This window comes from Pimephales promelas, chromosome 13 (genome assembly GCF_988280905.1).
Source record: "Pimephales promelas chromosome 13, fPimPro1.hap1.1, whole genome shotgun sequence".
Lineage (NCBI taxonomy): Eukaryota > Metazoa > Chordata > Actinopteri > Cypriniformes > Leuciscidae > Pimephales > Pimephales promelas.
In genome coordinates this window covers 33,576,722-33,601,646 of record NC_142781.1, presented here as the reverse complement: position 1 = coordinate 33,601,646, position 24,925 = coordinate 33,576,722, and the positions used below count along the sequence as shown (strand labels likewise).

General features: G+C 34.7%; 1 protein-coding gene across 1 annotated transcript in view; it reads right to left on the bottom strand.

Moving 5' to 3' along the window:
* Positions 1–24,670, bottom strand: part of slc24a4b (solute carrier family 24 member 4b) — a 39,044-nt gene extending 14,374 nt beyond the window's left edge. The window contains exons 1-3 of the mRNA XM_039689967.2: positions 24,110–24,670; positions 17,597–17,710; positions 4,648–4,724 (exon numbers count right to left, since the gene is read on the bottom strand). Of these exons, the coding sequence (XP_039545901.2) occupies positions 4,648–4,724; positions 17,597–17,710; positions 24,110–24,293 (375 nt within the window). The 5' untranslated portion in view covers positions 24,294–24,670. The remainder of the gene's footprint in view (positions 1–4,647; positions 4,725–17,596; positions 17,711–24,109) is intronic.
* Between the last annotated feature and the right edge of the window lie 255 nt (positions 24,671–24,925).

Here is a 24,925-nt window from a genome sequence, read left to right as displayed (position 1 = left end):
AAGTCAAAATATGCCAGAGTTAGCCAAATGGCTAGTTTTCATCTGTAGTCCTGGGCCAGATGTACAATAGGCAACCTAAAAATACAATGTAAATAGAACAAATATAATTAAAACATAACAAACCAAAACAACTACACAAAAAATAAAAAAATAAAATAAAAAAAAATAAAATGTAGACATATTTGCATGCTAAAAAGCCACATTTTAAAAGAAGAACGAAATTCATTATAACTATTTAATCCTCTAACAGACGTTGGGATGTCATTCCATTCTTTTGAGGCTTTAATAGAGAAGGCAGATTGACTAAAAACAGTTTTCCTAAACTTAATAACACAGTCCCTTCTAAGGGAACCTCTAGTGAAACGACTATTAACCGACCTTAAACTCACAAACTCACTAAGAGGTGGTGGGGCCAGGCCATTTAGAATTTTATAAACTAAACAGCCATTTGAAAACTTAAAGTTTTCCCAACTCAACCAATTATATTTTGATAGAATTTTACAATGATGAAAATGATGTGGTTTCTTATCAAAACATTTTAGCGTTTGTTTATTGGTAGCCAGGCGGAGTGGTTGGCCTGAGACCAAGTAGTGAGACAATAATTCATATGTGAAAAAATCATAGAGTGCATAAACATTTTGGCAGCTTGGGTAGACATTGAATTCCTGATATAACGAAAATTAGATAAATTGTATTTTATTTTCTTAATAGTATTTGAAATTTCTTTCTTTAATATCTCACTTATAACCATTAGATCAATTCTGCTGCGAAAAAGACAGACTCTTCTAGAGCTTCAGAAGAGCTCTTATAAACTGAGCTTAGATTTGACAACTCGTCAAATTCTCCTGGACCGAATTATCAGAGCTATTCTGTCAACATTCATTTAATAGATCGTCATTTTCTGAGCCGAATCAGACTCTTTGCAAGTACTGTGCATGAAAATGCTATTAACTATGCAAGCTAGATTTTGTGCATATACTGTCAAACTTTAGTGCAATTCATTACATGACATCTACATTTAATCATTTAATCATGAGCAACCACAAGCAATGCTAAGCTTAAGCTATAAATGTTTTTATTTTTGGCTTGATTTGTGGTTTATGTGCTGGGCAGAGCAACAATTTGAAGTTAGTAAAAACTGTTTAAGCTGTCAATGTCAAACTATTCAAAAATGTGTTCATTAATTAAAACAAAGCGTAATGAAAATTAAATATAGGCTTAATATTAGAATTAGAAATATTGAAATAAAATATGTTGAAGTACTCAATTTATTGAAAACTAAAGTAGGCTAAATTAAAGCTAAATAGAAATACAGTATTATTTAAAGGACAACTCCGGCGCAAAATGAACATTTGGTCTAATTACATATTGCTACTTAGTCAACCGTTATCTGAGATTTGTTTTCATGATTGCCGAATGAAAATTGTTTTATCTCTAAAAACAGTTTAGCCTATAACGCTAGTATAGTGCTAGTATAGGACATAGAGAAATGACAAATAAAAATCGCTTGTTATTACCACTAACAAGGCTCAAAATAGCCCCACACTAACACGACTGCATTATAAGGGTCCCTACATTCAAACCGAAGCATTGAGAACTTTGTCAGTGTCCATACAGTTTAATAAGAAGATATTTTATACACACAGTCAACTTCGCGAATACAGGAAGAAGCCATCTTTGAAAAATAGTCTCTACCAGTCGATCTACGAACGGCGATCCAAGTGCGCTGAACTGTGCAGAATCAATCTCATATGGTCCGAAATACAAACACGAACCGTTTTCTTCTCATCAATATGTACATGTAGCCTACTGTTCGCGCTCACCTTATCACCTTATTCACATCATCTCACCACCAGCACTTGGATCGGCGTTCGTAGATCGACTGGTAGAGACTATTTTTTTCAAAGATGGCTTCTTCTTGTATTCGCGAAGTTGATTGTCTTCTTATTAAACTGTATGGACACTGCTTCGGTTTGAATAGGGATCCTTATAATGCTGTCGTGTTACTGTGGGGCTATTTTGAGCCTTAGTGGTAATAACAAGCGATTTTTATTTGTCATTACTCTATGCCCTATATACTAGCATTATACTAGCGTTATAGGCTAAACTGTTTTTAGAGATAAAACAATTTACATTCGGGAATCATGAAAACAAATCTCGGATAATGGTTGACTAGGTAACAATACGTAATTAGACCAAAGGTTCATTTTGCACCGGAGTTGTCATTTAAAACCAGAATGACGAAAGCACATCAAGTTATTAAACATTTTATTGAAATAGAAAACTGAAAATATAAAGATAAAAGCTTAGTCAAAATATTAATAAATAGTAGGCTACTACTGTATATAAACAGCCACTGATGTGTAGGCTAGGCAATATCTAGCTGAAAAATAATATGCTTAACGTCACAGACATAAAAACCTCTACGTAAAACAGATACTCAATCGCCCCTTTCCGTCTATCGATATTAATGTTTATTACCACCACAAAAATATACCTAACTACTAGAGATGTACTGATACCGATGGCCAATCATCCAGAATGATATCCGCCAATTGATAGTTCGATTTTATTGAGAGAGAAAAAACACTCCCAAATAAATTATACAGGGAACCCTCTCATTTGGTACATTACTGTAATATTAGAGTCTAAAATGAACAACATGAGCTATTAAATTCAACTGCTATTTATTCCCATATATACTAACTTCACAAGCACTTTACAACTGCACCTGCAACTTACTAATACAGATACTAGCCCAATCTCTCAAAAGCTAAAGACAAGAAATCATTTTTAACACAAGCTTTAAATACATTTAAAGAAGTTATCTCTTTTAGTTCAAGACGCAGACTATCCCAAAGCCTCGGACCTGCAACAGCAAATGCCTTTTGATTGACGGAATATAAACAGCCGATACTGATTATTTGCTGATACATCAGATCAGTGCATGCTTGCAATTCTGTACGTCAACTATGGACTCAAATGTGTGTATTTTCATATCACATATGAAACCTTCCCCTAAGGAGGAGGCACACAAAACTGTTCATCATCTCTGTCAGGTCAGGCCTGACTGCACACCTCTGCATTCACATCTGCATTCACTGCAAACCCTCTCCTCGTCCAGCTTAATGAGCCGCCCACACAGTTAAAGCTTATTTATCCACGATTTGAAGCCAAAGTAAACTCAAGCATGTACTATGATGACCTTCAGATGAGGGTCACACTCTTCCGTTATAACGGTTATTTATTTTGACTTTTTCCACATCTATAATCAAACATGCTGTTTATAACTGGCCAAAAGTGATGTCCAGTTTAGGGACACTGGTATCTTCACCTTTTATTCAAGTATTATAAAAAGATTTTTTTAAAGATTTTGTAAGCATATTGTGTGTATTTGTGCTAGTCGGTTGTTTTGTTTTGTAATAATGCAAATTGTGCAAATTTAGGACAGGCTGTCAAACAAAAAAAAATGCATGCAAAAACAAGAGAGAACCAACCAAATATTAATAACTGATTATGTTGTATCAATGCTTTTTTATAATAAAGCCTGTAGTTTTGGCCAATTACTTTGGTCATTTTGTCAGATAAATATTATATAATATACCAAGTTTAGTGTTTTGTTCTTCCCTCATCTTTAAAATATTGTTTAAGAAAATATAAAACATATTTTGATGGTTTAATTGAACGTTAAAAACAAGCATCACTTTTGGCCACTACTGAATGTGTGATTTGACTGACAAAGGGTTTTTTAGATGAACTCCAGATGAACAGGGCAATAAACATTTGACAGCTAATAGACAGTTTTCTGAAATGTTTAAAAAACATATATTTTATGCATAGTTGCATTAAAATGTAAAAAAAAAAGTTAACATTTTGTTGACATTAAAGGTTTTTACAGAAGTGGATTTTGGATCTATTTTTATAACTCTATATTATAGAAAATACTGTCAACAGTCACAAAAAAAATGTTTTTTAGAAAGTATAATTTTATATAATTCAGGCGAACGATAATTGAAGAAACCTTCAGAAGATAAAGTTTGTTGTATGTAAATCTGCAGAGGAGGAGATTTCTGAAGAGAAAAAAATACAAAAGTGTCATAAAATAACATAAATGCATATTTTGTATATAAGTCATGTTGTTGAGCAGTGCATGAAAAAACGACGGCTTTGCCTCAAGAACTACAGTAAACAAACAATGAAACTCACTAACATCCATCAGATGAATTTTCACAAGCATTTTATAGACTGTTTAGTCATAAAAATCATCAATCCCTTGATGAGAAATGATTTCACAGAAGCACAAAGCATAAATAGTTCAGCATTCCAGACAGACATGTCCATGATCAATTGCCGCCACAGGGGGCGCTAAAGGAAAACACAAATCCCACACATCGATGCATAATTCAGACCTGAGCTGATGCCCAACATTACAGCGTTACATAACCACGGCAGATTTAATTGTGCTGCTCATGGGCGATGGAGTTAAATCTAGTCATATTACCAGTAGATTAACCCACACAGTAAGATCCAGTTGAAACCAGCAAAGAGCTGCACGCTATTAAATCATGACACATGACCTTTACAAAACTTAAAGAAATAAAATGACTAGTCAGTTGATGTTCTGAGGAGTCAAACAGATTGTCTTACCGCTATGATGTGTAGCAGTACAGCACCGCTCTTGCGCTCCGCATTGGTGAAAACATCATCTGGGAATTCATGGATGGCTGTAAAAAAAACACAAACACACATTTACATTCATGCATTTGATCCAAAGCAAATTGCTGTTGATTCAAACATTTTCCAAACATTTAGGTCAATGTTTCAGAAATCATGTAGGCTACCACAATTCAAAACAACATATCTGGCCCTCATCTTTTATCTAACAAACCTGGAGGAATGAACTTATTCATGAACGTTGGATATGCATAAACAGACGGACTGGAGAAAGAAGACAGATAAGAAATGACTAACTCAGAGACGAGATAGATAAAAATGGGCTGGAAGGTTTTTTGCATTCAGATGTTGTGAAAGGCCACCGTTGACGGCATGTTTGCATGAGTTCTCCCCGTGACATCTTTTGTTCTCAGATGTTTTCCAAACATATCATTGATATCTGAGGTTATAGAAATGATTCGTTCAGTCTGAGCTGTGTAAGTGCAAATGTGTGTGTGTTTAAACTCAAGCAGGGAACATAGACAGAATATCACGGATTCGGATTGAGTAGCGTACCGTGTACTGCACAGTATATATACTCTAAACTATGCATTATTTTTATAATTTTAGAAAAATTATTAAAAAATTGCAGTTATTCATAATTTTCAATTAGATTCAATGTACAACACAGCACTCTTATGACACACTGTATCCGACAATGCAATGCACCTTCCATTTTCAGTCTGACAAATGAACAGGACATAAAACATTTTAACATCTTTTGACTCATATTTGATCAGGCTACTGTTTATAATGTTTCTATTGTATGAGTGTTGTCTCACTACTAAACAACATTTACATGCACATATATGCAATTGGCAGATGCTAACTAAAGCTAGACTGAAGAAAATTTGAGTTATTTACTTGGAAACCGTTTTCAGTCAGAAATCTGAAACAAAACTGAGATGCACTAAATAAATAAACAGATGCACAGAATAAATAAATCAATGACAAAACTGATATATGAAAATATATAAAAAATAAATAAATAGCTATAGAAATGACAACACAGATGCACATAAGTGAATAAATGACAAAACAGAGATGCAGAGAATAAATTAATAAATAAACAACAACACTGAGATGCACAGAATAAATTAATAATAAATTAATAAATAAATTAGAACACTGAGATGCACAGAATAAATAAATAAATAATTAATTAAATTAATAAATAAATGACAACACTGAGATGCACAGAATCAATAATTATTAAACAAATAAACAGAGATGCACAGAATAAATTAATAATAAATAAATAAATAAACAACAACACTGAGATGCACAGAATAAATAAATAATAAATAAATAAATAAACAACAACACTGAGATGCACATAATAAATTAATAATAAATTAATAAATAAATGACAACACTGAGATGCACATAATAAATTAATAATAAATTAATAAATAAACAACAACACTGAGATGCACAGAATAAATAAATAATAAATAAATAAATAAACAACAACACTGAGATGCACATAATAAATTAATAATAAATTAATAAATAAACGACAACACTGAGATGCACAGAATAAACAAATTAATAAATAAATGACAACACTGAGATGCACAGAATCAATCGTTATTAAACAAATAAACAACAAAATAGAGATGCACAGAATAAATTAATAATAAATTAATAAATAAACAACAACACTGAGATGCACAGAATAAAGAAATAATAAATTAATAATTAAACAACAACAACACTGAGATGCACAGAATAAATTAGTAATAAATTATTAAATAAAAGACAAAACTGAGATGCACAGAATAAATAAATAAATAAATAAATAAATGACAACTCTGAGATGCACAGAATCAATAATCATTAAACAAATTAACAACAAAACTGAGATGCACAGAATGAAGTAATAAAATGACAAAACTAAGTTGCAGTATAAATAAATAAATAAGCTATAGTAATGACAAAAAATAGATGCAGAGAATAAATAAATAAATGAGAGAACTGAGCTGCACAGTATAAATAAAGAAATAAACGGAGATGCAAGAACAGTATAAATAAAGACAAATGCACAGAATAAATAGATAAATCAATAAATCTCATTGATATTGTTTCAAGGTCAAGTTGAGTCCATTGCGCTGTGGGATACAGCACAGCGTTCTCTTGTTGTGTGCTGAACAATACAGGACATTCACACACACACACACTCCACAATAAACACACTGCTGCAGGAAATATGATGGTAGGATGCTATAACCACGGGGATAATCCTGTGCAGGACGGCAGTGTTAATGCCAAAACATGCAGAAGCAGCCCGGCCCTCACGCACAGCGAGCTCCTGCACAGGTGAAGGTGACTTCTGCTCCGTTATCCGCTCACTGTACTAAAGGGGAACACATCAATATTCCTGCTCAGGACAGCGATTACAGCTTCATCTGAAATGATCAATCAATCCTTCGTCTGTTTTCACACACCTTTATAATGTGATTGAAACCGTGCTGAACAGATTATGTTAATGTGATTAAGATCCTAATTAGAGTAACAATATTCACAGTGAAATCCAGAAACGGAACAGCTTTACATGACAAGGGGTCGTGTGTTTTTTAGGAGCATTAACAAAGGACACCAAGTGCCCTTGAACCAGTTCACATTTAAAGCAAGTGTTGTGGGTTGGTGTTAGCGAGTGAAAAGGAAAAACAATGGCAGAAAATAACCACATTTCATAGCAAATGATCGGAAAATGCCACGTAGCATGTAAAAGGGAATTGAAAGAGGCGTTCAAAATGCATACTACAACTATTCTTTCTATTTCTGAAGCATAGTGTTTTTAAAAGTGGGGTTTGCCATGATTATGCACACTAGAATGCATTTATTTGATCAGAAATACAGTTAAAATATTATTACAATTTTATCACAATTTAAAATAACTGTTTTCTGTGTGAATATATAGTAAAATGTAATTTATTTCTGTGATCAAAAGCTGAATTTTCAGCAGTCTTCAGTGTCACATCTCTTCAGAATGCTTGAGAAACATTTCTGATTATTATCAATGTTGATTTTTTTTTTTTTTTGTGGGAATGGTAATCAATTTTATTCACTATTCGTTAATGAATAGAGTTCAAAATAACAGAATTTATGTGAAATAAAAAACTTTTGTAACATTATAAATGCTTTTACTGCCGTTTTGATACATTTAATGTGTCCTTGCTGAATAAGATAATTAATTTCTTTCAAAAAAAATAAATAAATAATAATAAAAAAAATAATAATTCCTGACCCCCAAACTTATGGTAATGGGAAAAAATACCATTTCGGAACTATAGTCATCCCTGATTGGTCTTAACCCCAGTGACGGGTAGGTTTAGGGGCGGGGTAAGGGGTAGGCCATCGTGGGGTTCGGATAACAGGAAAGTACCGTATTGAGAATGATTATATAATTGACGTCATTTTACAGTGCCCCTCCCCTTTCCGCCATGTTGGTAGGTTTCCCACGGCAAAAAAGTATTGATTATGTGTGTTTTTAGCTCGGTAGTAGAGGAGTTTCTCGCAATACCGCAATGTTTTACCATGCCTGGAAATAACTGCTGCGTTAAAAACTCCTCCAGTAACTCACACGATACATTTGGAAAACATAGAAACAATGAAATTAAGTTTTTGGGGTTACCAAAATGGACACAGCAGGAGAGAGTCTAACCTGAAGAGAAGACGCCGGATTGCTGGGTTTGCTGATGCCTTTATACGATTGTCATTTGTCACTGTTTGCTGTGCCTTAACGAACATATGCAAAAGTGTTGTTTGAGTGCCTTGTTCATTACTTTTTTATTTCATTGAAATGAATGTTTGAAACAACTTGATATGGCTTAACAATATTTATTGAGAACTGAAATACATAGGCTATTTGGACAACATAAGTTTCATGGACAACATAAGTAATAATAATAAAATAATAATACTGTTATTAGTGCAAAAGAATAAATATATTGATGCTGCTTCTCCAAATACAGCTGTTTTGCACTTTGTGTGAGTTTGTTCCTGTGAGGTCCCTTTTCTTTTAGCATTGCTTTACTTTCTTCCTTTTTTCTCGTATTCTTAGATCCGTCTCTGTCCTGCCAAAATAATAAATGCGCGAAAATTTAAGAGCTCTGGAACGTTTAGTCGCGCCTATGGGTTTTAAAGGCGTTGCCCCTGGTAACCGATAGCGTCTCCTACCATCATGGACGACCGGCTCAGACCCCGCCCAAATAGGCACGTGACTCCTCATTCTCAATTGAACACTATACGTGAATTAAGTTTTGTAACTAAATCAAGCATTTAAAAATAATATAGCCAATAGTTTTAAGCAGCAAGACCTGTAAAACATTGTCAATGCAGATTCACGAAATCATGACGTCAGTGCTTTGAGTGTTTTCTGGACTGTAATAAACACGCGTCAGAGTTTGTGTTTCTCTCATTTCTTCTTGAGGACGTTGCTCATGTGTCTCCTGAGACTCTGACTCATCTGTGTGTGTTCATCACGCCGCTAATGCGAATCAAGCGTTCACTAGGTCAGTGTGGACGCGCGTTAAAGGGGTGATGAACTGAGAAATCAAATTTTCCTTGAGCTTTTGACATCTAAGAGGTCATCATATTATAAGAATATCCTGTAAGTTTCAGAACTGAAAACGTCCTTGTTAGTCCAATAAAAGCTTTTACTGACACAGCCTCTAAAAACGACTCGTTTTTAAAAGTGGGGAACTATGACGACAAAGAGGATAAAACATCACCCCCACAAAAGATGATCAACGCCTGCTTCACCACGGCAGGTTTAGCCCCGCCCACCGATTCGCGCATTTACACACAAGTATCATACATGTACATGCTTACCTCGTGATGAAACTGGATCGCTACGGAGCAATACAGAATATTGTGCAGTGCCTGGTTGTGCAAGACAGTCGCTGCATAAGCTTCCTGTGGATTCCAATAGTACTTCATGGATAAAATTTATTTTTAATGACGTTCCAGCTGATGAGGTAAAACATCGTCGTCTGTTCGCTTCATTTCACTGAGGATTGTTTTGTCAACAAGACTGGATTTGCAGACCGATTAAGAGTAAAGAACGGTGCTGTGCCGTCTATATTGGATCTGACAGGAATATTGTGCAACGGTTGCCATTTGACAACATAGGACGTTTTCCCCCACGTACACGACGGCGGGTGAGTTAAACTCATTATAATATGCAAAACTGTTCTCCACTCGCAGCAGTGGGCGTTTACTTCCAAGTCTACAGTGCGACACGCCCATAAAAACCGACTGTTTTTTAGGTAGGCTCACAACCAGGGTACAAAATAGCCTATTAGTTTGTTCATTTTGATGTTTTTGAATGCAAAAACCAAGCGAACGTTATAAGTTGACCTCAGACAACAATATAATAAGATTTAAAAAGCCAGTTCATGACCCCTTTAACGTGCCTCGCGCGTTCACGGGCGTTTGGCCGCAGTGTTCTGGCTCATTGCGTTCAGATTACAATCATCCCAGGCGATTTTGCTAAGCATGAATACTGTAGGCTAGCACGCTGGGAAGATCGCTTCAGCTTCCGGTAATGTGAAGATAAGTGTCCTACACATAACCATTTGCTGAGCGAGAGCCAAAGATGATGTGGAGATTATCAGTGAGGAGGGACAAAGCATTCGGTATGGACATTTCTTTAGCAATAATAATAGTGATCAATATCCCTAAAGTAAGGAATAAATTGCACACACACACACACACACACACACAAACAACAACATGTATATCAATGGGTTTGTAAGTGCAATTCAAGTCTTGCTTAGAAAATCAACATTTGCAGCATCATTCATTCATAACAAACAATGAAGTTTAAAATTTCAGTTGGATGAATTTTACATGCTGTCATGCTACAATATAATGCAATTAACGTCTAATCCTGTAGTCTTTCACATGCATTTGTGTGTTGCGTAAGCGAGATCAGTATGGACATCTGTTGCAGACTCGTGTGGACCGACACACACTCTTTACAGAAGCAAAATGACCAGATAATAGACTGATCTCACATGCTGGATTCCTCATGAATGGGCTTACAAAACTAGAACATGTTACAAAAATACATCCATGAAATGCTTTATATGATGAAATGTACATTATTATGAAATTAGAATATTTAGTTTTAATATGTAGCTAATATACAAAATATAATATAAAAAATACAATAAATAATAATAATATATGTATTTAAATGAGAAAAAAAATATGAAAATAGAAATTATAATACTAATAATAATATTTAACATAATTTTATTCTTGGTTCATTAAAATTGTAATCAATCATTAATTAATTAAAATTAAAATGTAACAACTATTATTAATTATGTAATTATTATTTATCATTATGTAATAGCATTTTTATTTTATTTCATCATCATATTATTATTATTACTATTATGTATTATTATCTATTATTATATTAGATCTACGACATTTTAAAAATAGCATTTTTATTTTATTTCACCGTTATAATATTATTACTATTATTATATTAGATCTACGACATTTAAAAAATAGCATTTTTATTTTATTTTATAATATTATTATGTATTATTATATATTATTATATTAGATATTATATTAGACCTCTTTGCAAATGAACTAATGTCCTTATAAAGAAGCAAGGTTTTAAAATATTCACAATCCATATATGTTATGTATAAATAACAAAGCTCAGGTTTAATACAAAAATGTCCACGGGGCAGTGTGTGTGTATGTGTGTGTGTGTGTGAATCCAGTGAACTTTGAGTGTCATCAGCAGAAGAGGCCAGTGCAGGGAAATCAAACGGCTCAAGTGTGTAATGAACTGAACTAAATAATGAAGTAATAGAGCAGAGAGAGAGAGAGAGAAGAATGACTCAGCTTAATTCACAAATAATCTAGAAATGATTCATATAATACAACCACATAAATCTAGATAATTTTACAAACTAAAAATAATTCTAGAACCATAACATAAATTACTAATGATTGTAACTAAAAAAGCTTTTATTCTTAATAATTGGTTTACTGTTTTTAACCTATAAAGCAATGTTTTTATGTGGAGTTATGAAGCTCAGCAGGTCTACAACAGAACATAACCAATCATAAATTAAACACCATTTGCCTCATTTAATATTCATGAGCTTATTACAGTCACTGAAGCTCGCATGTTTATAAGTGTCATGCACATATAAGCAAGACAAGTGATTACATGCGGTCTCAATAAACAAAGTATAAATTCGACAGATTTACACTGTCAGCACTAAAACCCTTTTCCGAGAAGTTTCGTCTCTAAATGAATCAGATAAACTCACTAATGAACAAGTCCAGAGCCGTTCCTAGTAGAAATGCACATAATCTGCGCTCTGAAATGTCTGAGCGGTGGGGGTTAAAGGACACACAGTTGTGTGACGCTGACTCATGAACACCAACACTCACGCCACACTGACTGACCGCTTCCAGAGCAACTGCCCTCAGTCTCATCGCAGACTAAATGTGTTTCTCTTTATCTGTGAAACCAACTTTTTAGGCCAAAAGCAGCTTGTTAAATGTGCAGAGTATATCCACACAGCCCTGACTTACATAACACAGAGAAAACATCCCCACTGAGAGAAAGCACATAACACTGACTCTTCTGCATACAAGACGCATCACGTGATCACACTTCAAACTCCCTCTAACCATTACATACGTCCACGTCTACCTACACTCTAAACAATGCTGGGTTGTTTTAACCCAAATTTGGGTCAAATACGGACAAACCCAAATGTTGGGTTAAAAATGTATTTTAAAAATTGAAAAAAATGTTTAAATTACATTTAAAAAATACATTTAAAAAACATTTAAAAATGTAATTCAAACACCCTGTAACCATTATATCCACGTCCACCTACACTCTAAAAAATGCTGGGTTGTTTTAACACACATTTGGGTCAAATACGGACAAACCCAAATGTTTGGTTAAAAATGTAATTTAAACATTTAACCCAATGGCTGAGTTTGACCATATTTGACCCAATGCTGGGTTGTTTTAATCCAAATTTGGGACAAATACGGACAAACCCAAATGTTGGGTTAAAAAATGTAATTTAAACATTAAAAAATGTTTAAATTACATTTAAAAATGTAATTCAAACTCCCTGTGACCATTATATACACTCTAAAAAATGCTGGGTTGTTTAACCCAACTTTGGGTCAAATATGGACTAACCCAGCCGTTGGGTTAAATTTTTACATTACATTTTTAACCCAACATTTCGGGTTTGTCCATATTTGACCCAAAATTGGGTTAAAACAACCCAGCATTTTTTAGAGTGTACATCCACGTCTACCTACACTCTAAAAAATGCTGGGTTGTTTTAACCCACATTTGGGTCAAATATGGACAAACTCAACCATTGGGTTAAAAATGTAATTTAAACATTAAAAAATGTTTAAATTACATTTAAAAATGTAATTCAAACTCCCTGTAACCATTATATACATCCACGTCTACCTACACTCTAAAAAATGCTGGGTTGTTTTAACCCACATTTGGGTCAAATACGGATTAAAAATGTAATTTAAACATTTAACCCAATGGCTGAGTTTGACCATATTTGACCCAATGATGGGTTGTTTTAACCCAGCATTTTTTTTTTAGCTATAAATCAGCATTTTAAAATGATTTTTACCATCACAGGAATAAACTAAATAAAATAAAATAAAACATAAATTGTTATTTTGAATTGTAATAATATAACATTATTGGTGTTTTTAATGTATTTCAGATTAAATAAATGCAGCCTTCACTCTAAAAAATACTGGGCTGTTTTAACCCAACTTTGGGTCAAACATGGACAAACCCAGCCATCGGGTTAAATTTTTACATTACATTTTTAACCCAACATTTGGTTTTGTCCATATTTGACCCAAAATTGGGTTAAACAACCCACCATTTTTTAGAGTGTTCACTCTAAAAAATGTTGGGTTGTTTTAACCCAATTTTGGGTCAAATATGGACAAACCAAGCCATTGGGTTACATTTTTAAATTACATTTTTAACCCAATGGTTGAGTTTGTCCATATTTTACTCAAAATTGGGTTAAAACAACCCAGCATTTTTAAGAGTGTTGGTGAGCAGAAGAGACTTCTTTCAAAAACATTAAATTATTTGAATTTTGAAAATATATAAATACATATATAAATAATTTTACTTAACATATTTACATAATATTTAAAAAAAATACAGCATGGCAAGCCCAACATTTAAGGGGTAGGAGTATATAAGTTTTACTTCTTCCTACTCCTTCTCGCACATGAATATGTCAACAGCAAAGAATTATATATTTAATATATTTGAATATTATATATCATATTATAAGCTATTTAAAAATTAATTTCATATGGGTTTTAATAGACTTTTCAAACATTTCATTAATAATAACATTTTTTTTTTAATTACAAGTTTGAGCATCTATTTTTAAATATTAATAATAACAATAATACATTTTATTTATGTAGGCGCCTTTCTGGACACTCAAGGTCACCTCACAAAACATGATTAAACATTTGCAGCAATAAATATGAAAAGTTACAACTAGTTCCTTCATATAAAATCAGAGTGCAAAAACATCTAGCAAAAATTCAAACTATGCCAACCATATACGCATATATATATATATATGAAGAGTTCAGATGCAAAAGCCTCTAAATGCCATTTGAAATTTTCTTCTAGAATGATCATTTTTTTCAAGCTTGTATATTTAAGTTCAGTGATTTCACTTAAATGGCAATGATAATTACCTATTAATTGTTATTTAAGTGAAATTACTGAACTTAAATATACAAGTTTGATAAAAAATCATCATTAAAGAAGAAAATTTCAAATGGCATTTAGAGGCTTTTGCATCTGAACTCTTCATATATATATATATATATATATATATATATATATATATATATATCCATTGCAATAAAGTTTGGGCTGTATATCAATCAAAAAAGATCGTTTACATAGATTAAATTTATTGTAGATAAAAGACAGAATTACAGTTAGTAATGTAAGAAACAAACACTGCCAGATTGCACCACAAAAATGAACATTTCGTTTACACTATTCTACAACTCCTTTGAAAATACTCCTAGCAAGATGATCACACACACCCAAATCGAACTTGGTATTAAAGCTGCATTGTCATGGAGGACATAAAACAAGAAATGGAGGCCATGAAGAAGGTGAAGAAGAGAGAAACAGGATGTCATCGCCATTTGCACTACATGCTGAAGAAGAGAAGGAAAGAGTAAACTGTAATCTTCAGAGATTACAAGATTCCCAGCTCGTAATCTTGTCAACTGGCACACTGCAACTCAGATTGAAAACTTAGTGGCAAAAGTACGAGGTGAGAAAGGCTAACGGAGAGCTGCAGATTCATCACAGATGAGCGTTTTTATTTCAGAAATACTTCGACTGAAAGCAATCTCCTGAGTTACTTGAAGCCTCTCTTTGCTGGATGATTGAACAGTCAAAAAAGAATTAAAAATGCAAAAGTTTTAATGTTAAAAATAGCTGACCTGCAGCTCACGTACAGACAAAGATGAACAAAATGTGACTAACCTCAAAATCTTCTTTATTACTTCATCAAAGGATGAAGAACCTGTTTTTTATTGTACAAAAATTTATTTGTAATGAAAAAAAATGTTCTTTATTTTATCAAAATTCTCTCACACTAAGATTTTTTTTTTTTTTTTCATAAACACTTTCTGTTATTCTGGTTGAAACTCTCTTTACATCCTGAAAGCAATCAATAATAGAAGTCCAAATAATATAATATATTATATTAATATATATATAAGTATAATAATATAATGATATATAGTGGACCTTGAACCGTTTGGTTCCCACTGAAGTGCATTATATGGAGATATTCATCAAAAACCTTAATTTCTTTTCGACTGAAGAAAGAAAGACGTGGACATCTTGGATGACATGGGGGTGAGTAAATTATCAGCAAAAGTTGTTTAAAAGTGAACTACTCCTTTAATAAATGAAGTTCCAGAGAGACGAGCGACATCAAACACCTCAGTGCAGATTCTCTTGTAAATTATGCCTTAAAATGTATAAAGCTGAACAAACAGAACATCCACAGCTAAAATTAGATATTTAATTTGTGTTTCGAAAGAATTTAATGAGAGCAACCGCAGTCGGAATAACAGCCGTAAGTCCGCTCCGAAGAAAACGAGTGTCAGCTAAACGCAGGCCTTTCTCTCTGGACCAAAGCTGATTAAAACTTCCACAAGTGAACAGCAAAGTCACATTAAACCTTAAATCTCACTGGAGTTACAAAAACAGCCGGACATGGAGTTCAAATCTGGTCAAAGCTCTTAGTGCACACTTTAACGCACTTCTGTGAAGTTCTCCATCTGATGATGAACCAAAAACAGAAGATAATTCCAGTCGTCGGCGTCTCAAAGAAACTAAACACACTCCCAAAAGCTCAGTCCAACGGCTCTGGCGCATCAGTGCAATCATCTACACACTTATTATCCATACAAAAAGGGAAAAATGAAAGCAGATTGGTCGTAAAATGACAAGAACGCATTGTGAACGAATCACTGAATCATTTTAAAATGACAATTTATCATGCATTAGTGTTCCACCACTTTGTATTTTTATTATATAAGTAGGGTTGGGTATCGTTTGAATTTGAACGATTCTGATTGCGATTCCGATTCCTTGTTTCGATTCCGGTTCCTAACGATTCTCGATTCCGATTCTTTTAAGAGGCAGGGTCAAAAAAGTTTCGCTAACCTTGCTAACCAACGGCTTTTCTGAAGGAAATAATCCTTTCTGAAGGAAATACTCCTTCTGTAAAAATACTCCTTTTGTCACAAATTTTGCATTTTGCCGAGATTTCGTTATTTTTAGAAAAGTGAAGCCACACTTTGGATCGTCGACGTAAGCTATGTTCGACTCGCACGGTTATGCCAACACTTCCGGTAGACGCTTCTTCGTTGGTGTTGTTCAGCGGTTTCTTCTTCCGCTCGGCGGACTGTGAATATCGAAACTAGGAATCGAAATTTTAACTTTTCAACGATTCCGGGAAAAACGAAAAGTTAGTCCCGATTCCAATCGATACTCGATTCTCGATACCCAACCCTATATATAAGTATATTTTATTTTAAAATAGCATTAGAAGTCATGAACCAAACCAACCAGCACAAACTTTGATTCGACGCGACACCAAAAACATACACGACTGTGCGCTTTAACGAGGAAAAGAGCTACAAACCCGTGAAGCGATGGAGAAATACAAAACGATTCATTTAAAGATTTTGTTTAAGAAGTATACTGCATGAATATATAAATATTTAATATCATTTGCATTGCTTTATTTGATTGAACATAAACTTTTGGCAACATTTTCAATTGGTGTAATTTTCTATTGAGCATCACGGGTAATGTAGATTTATATATATATATATATATATATATATATATATATATATATATATATATATATATATATGAAGAGTTCAGATGCAAAAGCCTCTAAATGCAATTTGAAATTTTCTTCTTTAATGATGATTTTTATCAAACTTGTATATTTAAGTTCAGTAATTTCACTTAAATAACAATTAATAGGTAATTATCATTGCCATTTAAGTGAAATCACTGAACTTAAATATACAAGTTTGATAAAAATGATCATTCTAGAAGAAAATTTCAAATGGCATTTAGAGGCTTTTGCATCTGAACTCTTCATATATTATTGTCATGAATTCCACTGTTAAACCAGAACCTGACATATTTCATATCACCAAAGCTTCACGCTCAGATCATTTGAGAAAGCGATCAGCTCTCCGAAGGCATATTTGGAGACAGGACGCTCTGATGATGTCACCTCACCTGGCTCTGTGCAGTTTTTCTCCTCTGTCATGTTATCAGGTGTCGATGACATCAGCCGTCGCCCCCAGTGGTCATGTGATTCCATATGAGACTCCTCCACAATCATGCCATGACCTAGAAAAACAAAACATCGGTCAAATCCCAACATAACGAAGAAAGAAAGATATATGATAAATGATGGGCAGGCTTTCATTTTTGGTCGAACTATCCCTTTAAATAACACATTTAAGACCACATCTCTCACTTCAAATCATATGTTTGTGTCTAGGAACTGAACGTAATGACTTTTGATGTGGTAAACATTTTTTTTTTACATGTATCAGATTTTATTTTTATAAATAGGCTATATTATTAATATTCATTTAAATATTAACCATATATATATATATATATATATATATATAGAGAGAGAGAGAGAGTTCAGATGCAAAAGCCTCTAAGTACCATTTGAAATTTTCTTCTAATGATCATTTTTATCAAGCTTGTATATTTAAGTTCAGTGATTTCACTTAAATGGCAATGATAATTACCTATTAATTGTTATTTAAGTGAAATTACTGAACTTAAATATACAAGTTTGATAAAAAATCTTCATTAAAGAAGACCATTTCAAATGGCATTTAGAGGCTTTTGCATCTGAACTCTTCATATATACAAATTTAAATATTAGATTAAACTAGTATATACCGCTTTATACAGCAGCTTGGCATTAATAAGCAGGAAAATATTGTTGTAAAATTCATCAGTTATGAAACAAATAGCTGAAAAGCCGCTCTTGAGAAAACAATTTAATGCAATGTTGATTCAATGTTGCAAAGTTCATCAATTATGAAACGAGTTCAATTCAGCTAAAGCTCTACAGAAGACAATAGTGTACGAGTGACACGAGACCGGTGCGTCTCACAGGTGTCGCTCATCGGTAATCACGCCACCGTGAACATAACGAATGGCGACTGTTGAACGCAAAAGCCGAATCCCGGACATTTTGGGCGATCTCGAAACACATTTTCGGGGCAGACTCATCACGGAGTAGACTAGACTTGTTGTTTAACTACTGTTTACTATGTTTAACCCAACCTTAGGGTTTGTACATATTTAACCCAAAGTTGGGTTAAAACAACCCAGCAATTTTTAGAGTGTTGAATCAATAATCTTATTGAAAACACCAAAAAAAATTGCCAGAAGTGCAGAAATTGTCAACACTGTTCTATGATTTATCAAGAAAATATCTTAGAAACTGAAAAGTTTTAGCATATATTTCTTAGTAACTAAATCCCTCAGAGAGACGCTACACTGTAAAAAATGCTGGGTTGTTTCAACCCAAATTTGGGTCAAATATGGACAAACCCAAATTTTGGGTTAAAAATTGTACTGTTGAAACTAAAAGTTGGGTTAAAATTTGAAATTACATTGACAGTAGAGCCCGACAGATAAAGGATTTTGAAGACCGATACCGATACAAATATTTTTGGGTTTTAAAATCCAATATTCCGATATATCGGCCGATATTTTTTTTTTTATTAAATATTGTTGGATTTCACACACGTGTAAAAGAAAAGCTAACTTTTCTGCACGAGATACGTTTGATACTTGTTCTCTATGTCTAAATGTTCACTCCTTGCAAGTATAACTTACATTTTACAATGCAGGGACTGTAACTAGAGATATGCTTGCTATAAATACAGTAATCATTACTTTATTTAGGTAGAAAAAGTTCATTGTGGTTTCCAAGCTCATTAATGTTAACGTTAGCGGTCTTCCACTGATGATAGTGGCGTTAGCTAGCTTTGTGGTTAGCTAGTCTATGATGATAGCAATAGATAACGTCATACTGCAAATTGTAAAACATACATTTTCAATACAACAGGCCAAGGAGAGATGATGATTGAAGCGTTTTTTCGTCCGTTTTTATTTTATTTTTTGAATATTATTTATCGGCCATTATAACTGCCGATACCGATATTTTGGAAAATGCCTAATATCGGCCGGCCGATATATCGGTCTGGCTCTAATTGACAGCACAGAATCCTGCATGACCCCGCCCACTGAATGTTCATTTTTCAGGCACAAAGCACGTTTTCTTTAACGTGCTCTGCGATAATGTAAATGAATGATTTTCTTGCCTGAGTGAGTGAGCGGCGCCGCTTTTGCTCCACTGCAGGTGTTTGGTTCAATCACAGGGTGTCAATTAAAGTAAAGCGGCCTAAACGCAGCCCAAAACGACTGTCCTGAAACGCTGATGAGACACTCATGGACTGCCTGACTAGCTCCAGGACAAAGCCATTTCACTAGGGAACTCAATTTCAGAGCTCTGGAACAGTTCAGAACAAGCATGCAAAGAAAAGAGAGCGATTTTCACTTTCCCGTCTTGTTTTGATGGGGGGAAAAATATAATAAATAACATAAAATAGGGACAAATACGAGTGACAGTATTCCTTTTCTTGATTTGGCTGAATCGAAAGGGTTGCATATGTTCCCTCAGTCTTAGATCTTTCGTTCCTGAATCATTATAAAGGTTCACACACACATGCTTTCAAGCTTTTGTCAAGAACAGACATTCATGTTTCTGACTGTAAACGCTGTGCGTTGAAACAGATTTACTATTGTCTGTACGATATCAGTGCAGAATAATCTTTTAAGCTTCTTGTTTTTACTGTAATTAACGTCGTCTTTGTGTTTGATGCATTTTAATTTGAGCTTTGAGCCACAGGCATGAGCGGCTTGTTTGTGCTTGTCTAGATCAGACTTTTCACTCGGTAGACAGACATGCAGACGAAACGCCACTGAAGGAGGGATCCGAGTCACATCTAGAGATTTGAGGGGTTTGACTCGGATCAGGAACCAGAAACACCCCAGAACATCTGCATAACAACACCCTGGCAAACACCACATTACAGCGGGGAATTATGCATGCACATTTAGACAATCGTGAAGATTTTTTAACCAGAATTGGAATGAATAAATCTTTCATGAAATCTGAACACGCGTGTGTCTGTGAACACAAGAGCAGCCCAGGACACACTGTGTGACGCCATTCACCGTGCTTCACTTGACTTTACAGAGGCAAACAAGTGAGCAAGAAGTCAAATTATTAACAATTTACAGTATAAACAGGAACTGACTGTTTTCTTAAAGGATAGTTCACTTTTTAAAAAAACTTTTGCTGATAAGTCATCTAAGATGTCCATGTCTTTCTTTCTTCAGTGGAAAAGAAATGAAGGTTTTTGATGAAAACATTCCAGGATTTTTCTCCATATAATGGACTTTAATGGGAACCAAACGGTTCAAGGTCCAAATGAGAGTTTCAGTACAAACTGTTCAAAGGGCTTTAAGCGATTCCAGACAATGAATAAGGGTTTTATCAAGCGAAACGATCGCTCATTTAAAAAATAAATAACAAAATTTTAAGTTTTATAAGCACAAATGCTCGCCTTGCTCTGTTCTGTGATGCACATTCGTGACTCGCCTGTTCGAACTCGTTCATCAAAATGAACAAATCTGTTTTCGAGTCATTTGGTTCATTCAACGAACGAAATGATGTGAAAAGAGAAAAAGAGAAATGATGTGAAAATGTGAAAAGATTTGTTCATTTTGATGCACGAATTCGAACAAAAGAGTCACAAACGTGCATCACAGAACAGAGCAAGGCGAGCATTTGAGCTTATAAAACTTAAACTTTGTTATTTATTTATTAAATGAGTGATCGTTTCGCTAGATAAGACCCTTATTCATCGTCTGGAATCGTTTAAAGCCCTTTGAAGCTCATCTGGACCCCATTGAAGTCCATTATATGGAGAAAAATCCTGGAATGTTTTCATCAAAAACCTTAATTTCTTTTCGACTGAGAAAAAGAAAGACATGGACATCTTGGATGACATGGGGGTGAGTAAATTATCAGCAAAAGTTTTTTTAAAAGTGAACTACTCCTTTAATTAAAATTAAATTAACGAAACATTCTCAAACTGCTGTCCTAACAGTGATGTGTCACTCTTTTGAGGGGAAAAATGCAATTGTTCTGTGAAATACTTGCTGCAAAAGCAAAATTCTTTGTTATAAAAAACACAACTTAACAGTAAAAATGGGATCTTATGCTCTTTTACAAAGTTTTAATTTTGTTTTTGGACTCCTATAGAATAGGCTTTCATGCTTGATGGTTCAGAAAACACTAAAAAAAATTTTTTTTTTTACATATTCTCCATTGTTACGGCTCGTCTCTTCCCGGTCTCTCAGTAAGGCTCTGAGGGTGTAACTCCGTAACTCGCTGATTAACTACCAGTAGGAAGCATAGTTGAAGAAATCAACTAGATAGTCACGACTGTTTCTCGAAACTGTATTGTCGCACATTGGTCGTTCAACCACGTCGGTTAATGACGTCACACAGGAGTGGAGTAATAACGTCTTTTAATGAATCTGTTAGAGATTTAATTAATGCTAGATGTTTTGCTATAAATTACAGACATGGTATTTGAGAATTATTTCTCATTTTCTCAGTTATTTTTCTTTATTTCCAGATTCAATCATTGGCTCGTTCTTACACTCTTCAAAAATGGCGCTTGAAAAACTAAAAGACGTAAATGACATTTGTGTGTATTATAAATAAAAGATACAGATCGTACTGAAAGCCATTTTGCTTATTTTGCTCAAGATAAGGAATTATTGAGTCCACATGTCATGCAAACAAGAAACTACTCTTCTAACCACAGGTCGACGCTGTCGTTCCTAACACACACTTTGCGATGCTGTTTGTGAATGTTCGTTAGATCTATAGTTTCGGGAAACACCGACTCGTTGAACTATGATAACGACAGATCTTGCGACCATAGTTGGATAACGATGCTTTTGAGAAACACACTCCTGTTGAAAAGCACACTTTGCTCTGATTGGTCGGCTGGATCAGTGTGTTGTGATCGGTCAAGCGATTCGAGTGTGTTTGGGAAATGTCCCGCTCCAGTTTAACACACTACTAACTAACTCAACCAGGCCCCGCCCCTTTATTATGCGCATGAATTATTATAATGAGGAATATTGTGACATGTGAAGAAACTCAAGACTACAATTGAGGCGTTTCAGGAGTTCAGAAACACTGATATAGATATAGATATAGATATAACTCCCACTGGAGGGACTTTGAGCTCAAACAGCAACATTACAAAGACACTCAAGAGAGATGGGGGAAAACATAACAGGTCCTCTTTAAGCTAATTCAAGATACACAATAAAATGTTTAAACTAAGCTATTATAACGGAAATCATTTTAAACTTTCTTTAAATCATGCCATGGGAAATATTCTATTCTATTCTAATCTATTTGACGTGTGCAAGATACATGACGGTTATATAAATAAAGCATCATTTGTTTTGATCAGTTCAGTTCATCTCGTATGTTTTAGGTCATCACAGGAATGTGACTTTCATTTACCCCGAAACGGCACGACTGCACCCTCGACACGCATCTCTGCTCATAAGAGACAAATCACCAAAGAATAGTGCTTTCAAAATCTAACCATGTGTGCATAACGGACCCAACATACCGTCTCCGCACACTGCGGCATACGAGATGGAGCAACACACACACATTTAAAACTGACTCGACTACCTACACACATTAAGTGCAGAAATGCCGTTCAGATGGACAGCTCACTGGGCTTTACACACAGCCCTGGTGTAAGAACAGGTGCATCTGCCTCAAACACACACACACACACACACACACACACACACACACACAACAATACTGATTTCAAATGTGTGGATAATGCCATGAATCTCATAGAACTAAGAAACATATCTGATGCATAATACTTGTGTTTAAGGAGAGCAGTCCATTTCACATTTTTCTTTATAATGTCATGCAGATTGAATTTCAAACATAATCTGGAAATAATGGGATCAAATCAATCCCAGTAACACGCTTAAAACAGAATTTCACTCATATTTATAATTCTAAATAACCTTGCTTTTTGTAGTTAATTCTTCACTCTTAGAAGAAAAGGTTCTATATAGAACCTTAAAAGGTTCTATCAGCGCTACGTATTTGGAACCCCTAAAAGGTTCTATACACTCTTAAAAAAATGGTTCCTCTGGGTTCTATATAGAAAACTGAGGGTTCCGTACTTGGTCAATAGAACCTTTTACCAAAAAAAAAAAAAAAAAAAAATGGTTCTATGTAGAGTTCCATATATGAAGTGGGGGATGGAACCATTTCTGGTTCTAAATGCCATTTCTTCTAACTAAGAGAGTTGGCACTAATTTATGGCAGAATTCATGCTGTAAAGGATGAAAACACAATGAATAAACATCAATGTGTTTATCCACTGACACTCGTAAGATAGTAAATATAGAATTGCATTAATAGTGAATGAAGAATAAAAAGGGAACCCAAAATGTTGTTTAAACTGTCAATCAAAAGCTCTTCTGACACCGATCACTTCTTATGAATCGCACTGGAGCATTATGGGTAGATTCTGTCCACACTACACGGGGGTTTGATTGACAGGTTCCGCTCGGACTCACCTGTCCTGGTCAGGATGGTGGACATGCCCCACGCCACGAACAGAACACTGCAGACCAAACACACCTGCGCCAGCAGCATCTCCCTCCTCTTGCGCACTCGGAACATCTTGGCGATGATGGATTTCTTGGAGACCCTGGTCGTCATGGTGTGGTCCTGATGCTGCTCCTGATCCGCGCTGGTCATCGTCGAGCACTGATGGAGAGACGTGTAGAGAGAGCGCGATCAGACACGGAAAACCCCAGCCTTCACTGTCCCAGATCCCTGCTCTCATCAGATTCCTCCCAGCCGCATTGCAACAACACTGGGAACGTTAGATTCCTGCATGATGCATGCATCCTGCGGCGTCGCGTGCGTCTGTCGTGAAGCGCGCGTGTGGAAATAGCATCGATCTCGGCTCTCAGGTGATCTGTCCTTCGGTCCCTCTGCTCGTGAAAGCGTCCCTGCTCTTCCCATCTGAACGTCGGGAACTTTGCGCTCCTCCGGTGTCCACCCGAGACACGTGACGCGCTGCGATCCGGTGCATTCACGGGGATCCGACGCGTCACGGCTCCTATATACAGCGAGAGAGCGGAGGCATTCAACACTGACGAGTTATGTTATCATGTCCTATGTGCTAGTGAACTACATACATAAATAATTCAGCGCAATGATTAGTTTGCTATATGTAATTTATAAATAAGGCTATTATTAATATTACAGTAACTTTGATTATAAAGTTCTGTTCATTTCGAACATTCCTGAATAAATAGTTCCAAAAGTAGCGTATAATTCATAAAAATAATAGTAAGCCGTAATTTGAGTATGCATGCATTTAT